This window comes from Miscanthus floridulus, chromosome 11, assembly GCF_019320115.1.
Source record: "Miscanthus floridulus cultivar M001 chromosome 11, ASM1932011v1, whole genome shotgun sequence".
NCBI lineage: Eukaryota > Viridiplantae > Streptophyta > Magnoliopsida > Poales > Poaceae > Miscanthus > Miscanthus floridulus.
The window spans coordinates 75,742,468-75,749,678 of record NC_089590.1 but is presented as its reverse complement, the minus strand read 5'-3'; the positions used below and the strand labels follow the sequence as shown (position 1 = coordinate 75,749,678).

Sequence of the window (7,211 nt, the reverse complement as noted above, 5' to 3'; positions counted from 1 at the left end):
TCTCGTCCCTCGTGGTACCGAGTTTCACATGCTTCTGCAATGGCGCATGCACGGCTGTGTTGTACTACGTGCGCCGCGTTTCATATCACTTCTGTCGGTACCGCTACAAGTTCCTGTCTTGACTCCCAAAAACTGTCGGCAAGAGAGCACCGGATCTACCATCGTCAGTGACGTGCTGTTACAGCAGGTCACAGAAACTTCTTTTTCGTCTTCGCCTGCATCTACCTAGGCTCTTCTTCTTCACGTCCGTCTACGTGACAGCAAGCGAACAAATAAAAACGAAGCATGAGACGCGTTTTACTAGCGACAAAGCACATAGACTGATGCATGACACGCATGCTTGTGCATTGCAAGGGCTTCTTAGTTCTTCCCCACCATGCAATGCAAAAGACAGCAGCAGGCAGTCCGTCATCCATACATAAATAGAAATAAATTATCAATGTGTTGTACAGCAAGAATGATTCGTGCATCCATAAAACACAACAACAGGAGAACAAGAAACGCGCGACGAGCGGTACGGACGTATAACGGTAAACGCAGCTCTACTTAAAACAAGACGACGAGCCCGGCGGCCACCAAGGACGACACCAGAGCGGCGGCGACGACGCCGGTGCGCGAGCTCGGCGCCGCCGACTCCTCCTCCGGAGCGAGCGCGGGGCCCGGCGCCAGCGACGGGCTCACGGACACCGAGCTGAACGGCGCGAGTGTAGGCGCCAGCTCCGGCGCCAGCGTGGGCGACGGGGTCGGTGCCTCTGTGGGCGACGGGGTGGGGGCTTCTGTCGGCGACGGGGTCGGGGCGACGCTTGGAGCCGGAGACACGGGGGCCGGCGCAGGTGGCGCGGTGGGAGGCAGGACCGGGGCAGCGAGAAGTGGCGTCGGAGCAATTGCTGGAGGGAGCGTGGCCGGAGGAAGCGCCGCTGGTGGCATTGCCAGGGGCGGGGAGGCGACTGGAGCCGGAATCGTCGGGGCTGGCGCGGCGACGGCGACGGTAGGCGACGCGACGGGAGGCTGTGTTGCCGGGGGTAGCGTGGCTGGAGGGGTAGCAGAGACAGGTGTCATCGCAGCTAGTGCTGGGGAGGCAACCGGAGGCAACGTGGCAGCGAGCTGCGGAGAGGAGGCTGTGGTTGGCGGCGCGGCAGAGGCTTGTGACGGAGAGGCGGCGGCGGCGGTAGGAGGTGCGGCGGAGGCCTGTGGCGCCGCGGCAGAAACCTGCGGCGCGGAGGCTGCTGTAGTTGGTGGCGCAGCAGAGGCCTGTGGCGCCAAGGCTGCTGTTGTCGGTGCCGTGGCAGAGGCCTGGGGCGCCGACGCGGCAACTGTTGTTGGCGGCTGTACAGAGGCTTGCGGCGCCGAGACCGCCGTTGTCGGTGGCGCTACAGAGGCCTGCGGCGCCGAGGCGCTAACCGGAGGAGCCTTGGACGCGGACGGCGACGAGGCCGGCGACTGCGCGGCGCAGGAGACGACGAGGAGCGAGAGCAGCAGCGGGAGTAGAGCCATTGCCATCCGCTCCCTCCCGAACTCGTTCTCCTTCTGGCTCCCGGCCTCTCGTCTTCTCGCTCGTTACAGAAGCTTTCCTCCCTGTTGCGGTGTTGCCCCGCCTCTGTGTTCCCGACCGACCTGAGCTGTGGAGTGCAGAGCAGTGAGAGCTCCAGTGACGATGCGCCGCTATATATAGCGCGCTCTCCTGATGGTGCGTGTAAAACTGAACGCTGAGCTGACAGTGAAGGCCCGATCAGAAAAAAGATGAGCCATCTTTACAGGTTACAGCTCAGTGTGTGGGGCCAGTTTGTGATGATGATGTAGGACAGTGATTTCGTACGTGCACGCAGCGCGTATCGGTTCGGTACGAGGGATAGTTGTCATCCAGCCAGCCATGCATGCGTATGCGTACAGATTTCGTAGACAACCCGCACCTTTCAGTACAGATGCGCCGGTCGAGATCTACGCGTAGGTGTGGTCGCATTTTTAGTTTGTAGTCAGTATCTTCTTTGTTAAATAGGACTAACAATGTACATTAATTGCTTGCTGATATACTTGAAAGAGGGAAACCGCAGGTGAAGAATTGTGTGAATGGATGAATCACTACACCTCTGAAAGTCTGAATGATGCGTGCACTTCGGGTTCTATACTGTTCAGTGAAGAGCAATCAGCACAAATCCCGTTACTCAGAGCCAAAAGCAACCATAAATGCAATCAGACCCAGTACGTGCACCGTCCTGTTCTTTTCTTACTGAGATGGTACACGCATTGCCTCCAGAGAAGGAAAAAGGGTACACAGATACACTACTCACTGCTGTCCTGCATAGTTTGAGCCCCAGTAGCTGCAGAGCGTCGTGGGGAAAGTTGGTCAAGTAGGCTCCCGTTTAGCCCTAAAAGTTTACATCTCGTCCCATCGAATATTAAAAAAAAATACATGGAGTATTAAATATAGACTAAAAATAATTAATTGTACAAATTATGACTACTTTGCGAGACGAATCTTTTAAGCCTAATTAGTCCACGATTTGACAATAAAGTGCTACAATAACACATGTGCTAATGACGGATTAATTAGGCTAAATAAATTTGTCTCGCAGTTTACTGACGGATTCTATAATTTATTTTTTTTTGTTAGTGTCGGTGTTTCGAGTAAGCACCGATTAGTAAATTTGTATATTGCGCGTCTGACCCGGATAGTGTGCTAAGAGGACATAAGGATTATACTGGTTCAGGCCGAATATCCATACGTTTAGTTTCGAGCTGCTCGCTAGCACTGAGTTTGTAGTAGAGGGTTACAAACTGGCGAGAGAAGGAGATAGCTCCCAAGTCTCTGAGGTTCGGTTGCTCGGTGCTTGATGTCTGATGCGGTGCGGTGAACCGATGTGTCGATGCCCTAAGTGGGACGTCCTGCTTTCTTTTTTATAGGCCAAGGGAAAGCATGAGCTACAGCCGAAGGGAAGAGGGAAAAAGAGAAAGAAATAAGGCTCCCAGAGGTATACTGTTCTCCTCTTCGCGTGGGTCCCGCTGACCCTGTAGATCGTGGTGGCAACGGCGTTGTGCCGAGGTCCTGTTGGTTGCTGTAGCTTACGTGCGGGCATCGCGCGTCATTCTTGTCTTCCGTCCCATCCGAGCGGATGGAATGGTCAGAGGGTTCCCTGACAGAGGCCATACGAGGGGCTGGTGGTACAGCGCTAGTAACTGACATCAGTTAACTGACGTTGGACGGTGCTCAGGTAGGGAGTTGGCAGCACAGTGCTGGCCTGTTGACGCGATGGACGACGTGAGTTTCCAGCATGGCCCGATGCCACCGCCAGATGCATCAGGACGCGTCTGAGACGTGATCCTGGGCGTGCGCCTCTATGCCGTAGTGGTTGAAGCGGTTCAAGCCCTACCCTGGAACCACTGCTTTGGCCCGGTAGCAGATCCGATCCCTAAGAATCGGGCGAGGCGGAAATCTCTCCCTGGGAGCCGGGCGAGACGGAATTCGACCCCCGGGGATCGGACGAGGCGGAGCCCTCCCCGTGGGACCGGACGAGGCGTGTCCCGACCCCTGGGGGTCGGACGAGGCGGAAACCTCGTCCTCGAAGTCGGACGGGACCATAGTTGCGTCTTTAACCATCGGATGAGACGACATGACGCTCTTTAAACCTTTGGCTTGGATACTTGGTATAGATATCCGACGATTAGTATCCGAACACCTCATGTGATATCCTCATGTCACACTCGATGTGACACCCAAAACTTTACACCTGGAACTAAACAAGGCCTAGGTAGGTCTAGTGGACACTCAGCCTGTTCGCTTGGTCGTATTTGACTTATAAGCCATGGCTTATCAGCCAACGAAAGTATTTTTCTCTCACACCAAATCAGCAACAATACTTTTAACCATAGCTTATAAGACAAACAAATAAAAGCGAACAGGACGACTGGTGGTAAAATTGGTAATGCCAGCAGAGTCCCTACAGGGTACTGGAGGCTACAGAGATTTAATCTAACCTTGTCTAACCACTGAGCCTGGCTCCTACCGTTGTTGCACGGCGGCTAGCTTGTACCTACCTGAAAGGGACTCGCAAACCAGATCGTGGCCCAGGAGTCTCCACGGACAGCCTGGATCAGCAGCTCCTAGCTCTTAAGGCAGCTAGCTCCTCGTTTGGTCGCGCGCTATCTGTGGTACAATGATTAGCTAGCCGCGCATTAGTGCTAGGTGCACCGCCGTCGCCGGTGCGTGGTTGGTTTTCTTTCTCATCAGCCTTTATTTAGATTTGCCCTTTTTGATACGTGTAACCTGAGTGTGTAAAATATGGAGTGGAGATGCCGAGGGGCGTTGATCTCTTGCATGCATTGCAAGGAAAGCAAAGCCATCTTTAGTTCTTTACTGATCATTTTCTCTCCTAACTACCCCGTTGTGATCATTAGCCGCCTGTGAAGGCATACCGAACGATCGATCGATTCGCGATCTCCGTGCATGAAAGGAGTGCCAAACTGCCAATTGATCGTAGCGAGACACGACGCTGATGTCCGAACGCAACCGCACTGTGCTTGTGCACAGCCACCGACTTGTGTACATGTGGCGCGCATGGACGGTAGCAACAATTCATAAAAAAAAGCTGGGACTACTGGGATTGACGACTCGCATTGTCGGTGGCATGGGGGCCGGCCTGCTCGGTCACCGCTAATCGGCCGGACAGCTCCTCATAATTGGAGTCAATAAAAACGATGTCCCTTTTTCTGGACCAGTCGAACCGGCGGGGCGGACGCGCAGTGATCGCGCAGAAGCTACCCATCGCATCGGTACCGAGAGCTAGCTGTTCGACGAGGCCGGCCCAACCGACCGCCGTGCGCCATAATCACCGTTCTCCGGGGCGGGCATTCAGCCCGTTCACTTGGTCTCAAACGATCGTAAATTTTTTTAGCCCATTCACTTGGTCACCATAAATTTTCAATTAGAACAGTATTTTTTTCTCACACTAAATCAGTCAACAATAATAATTCATGATCATATACGATCGTTTTAGTCCAGCCGAACATGCCCCCTCGCAACGGCGGCATAGTCGGAGAGTAGGGAAGAGGGTTTGGTCGTCGGCGTACGTATCGCCGAGCGGCTGGCTAGGACGCGTCTTCCCGTTAGGTCTCAGAAATCAGAAGTCTCCACGACGGTCAGCGTCGGGGTTCGTCGAGCTGGATTGATGCAGCGTCTTCGGACTTTCACAGCTTTCCGACAAAGCTGAGGTGCTCGATCAGTTCTGTGCTCACCGCTGAACCCGGGCAAGTCTTGTCTGTCTCACGACGATGGGAATGTTTTTTTTTTCTTCAACTTTTGCGAAATGCTCCAATACCTGTGTTCCTGAAACAATAGAAACAAATACTCCCCACCCATTAAAAAAATGCAATTCTCAGTTTTTAAGAAGCTAAATAATTTAAATTTTAACCAAAGTTATATAAAATACTACTAATCTACTCCAATATGATACAAAATAAATATCAATAACTTATTATAAAATTTATCCTTATAGTAAATCTACTCTCTCTGGACTGTATTGTGGTGCATTCTAACGATTTTAGGATAGATTAAGAGAAAACTGTTAGGATCGAATGTGTACCTCTGTGTGTATAACCATAGATCAGGTAAGCCTCCCCTTGTCTTCTCGGTAGATGCACCGTAGCGGGTAGACGCCGGTGCCGCAGTGTAGAAGACGTCTAGCGCGGTGGCGGTGAAGTCTAGCGGCGCTGGTGGAGAGACGACGGTCTGGTGGTGACCCTGCAGTGGGCCGATGGCGGTGGTGGGGCACATCCCGTCGCTGGCAGCACCTCTTTAGGATCGGATTAGTGTTTTTCTCTGTAAGTGGGTGGCGGCTCCGTTCAACCTCGTCACCCGAGCCCAGTTCCCCACTCCTCTATATATATGTGTTGTGCGACAGGAGCCCACCAACCAGTTAGGGTTGGGCTCCCCCGATCAGGGAGCAGAGGCAAGGGCCCATGGAGATCAACTAACATTCTCCCCCTTGATCTCATTACATCTTTCACTTTCATATCATTTACTTTTGTTTATTCCATTACATATTAGCTCATAGAGCATGTCTCATCGTCACGGTCCATTGCCGATAGACTTAACAGCTACAACTCACTACTCTGTTATAAAATAGATACTTATCTTTGGGACTTCTTTTGTTCAGGAATTTTAGGCTTTCTCTTAAACCCATGCTAGCTACATGTTCTCTGAACACCATGTTCTCTGAACATGTTGGGTGGTAAGCCTTTTGTAAGCGGATCTGCGAGCATCTTTTTTGTACTTATATGCTCAAGACTTATGATTTGATCCTGGACTTTATCTTTCACAACATAATACTCTATGTCAATGTGTTTGACAGCACCACTTGACTTATGTTGTGAGCATACTGTACTGCCAGATTATAATCGCAGTATAACTTTAAGTGGTCTATAGATATCGTCAACCACTTTCAAACCGGGTATGAACTTCTTTAGTCAGTTTACCTGCCTGTTGCCTCATAACACGCTACAAACCGTCATACATTGTGGACGATGTAGTGACAGTTTGCTTAGAGCTTTTCCATGAAATAGCTCCTCTTTGCGAGATGATAGAAAATCCACGTCTGGATATGAATTCACTCTCGCATAATCAGAATCTGAATATCCCACCATGTGGAGTGAATCAGATCTTCTATATGTCATCATGAGGCCTTTCGTTCCTTGTAAATAATGCAAGACTTTCTTTACTAATTTTAGTTTTCTATTCCAGAATTGCTCTGGAATCTGCCAAGTAAAACCCGGTAACAAATGCTAAGTCAGGGCGCGTACATACTTGAGCATGTTGTAAGCTTCCGACAGTTGAAGCATATGGAACCACTTTCACTTTATCGATTGAGCTCATATTGGTTCCTGGGGCATTAAAAATTCTCATATCTGTCGTCCTTGACAATAGGAGCAGGTAAGGGACTACATTTATGCATACTGAATTTCTTTAAGATTCTTTCTATATATGCCTTTTGTGATAGTCCTAATACCCATTTTCTTATATCTCGGTGAATCTCGATCCCTAGAACGAACGAGACTTCACCAAAATCTTTCATATCAAGTTTTGAGGATAAAACTTCTTTATCTCCAGTTGTAGACTGACATCACTACTAGCAAGTAAGACATCATCCACATACAGGACCAGGAAGATAAACTTCCCATTCTTAAACTTTGTATAGACACAATTATCCTCTACATTTTCT

The 7,211-nt window shown here is 50.7% G+C and overlaps 1 protein-coding gene across 1 annotated transcript; it reads right to left on the bottom strand.

Moving 5' to 3' along the window:
• Nucleotides 1-415: 415 nt before the first annotated feature.
• On the bottom strand, nt 416-1,644 carry LOC136493451 (vegetative cell wall protein gp1-like). Its single transcript, XM_066489535.1, has one exon. The coding sequence runs from the start codon at nt 1,498-1,500 to the stop codon at nt 547-549; it is 954 nt and encodes a 317-aa protein (XP_066345632.1). The 5' UTR covers nt 1,501-1,644; the 3' UTR covers nt 416-546.
• Nucleotides 1,645-7,211: the final 5,567 nt, after the last annotated feature.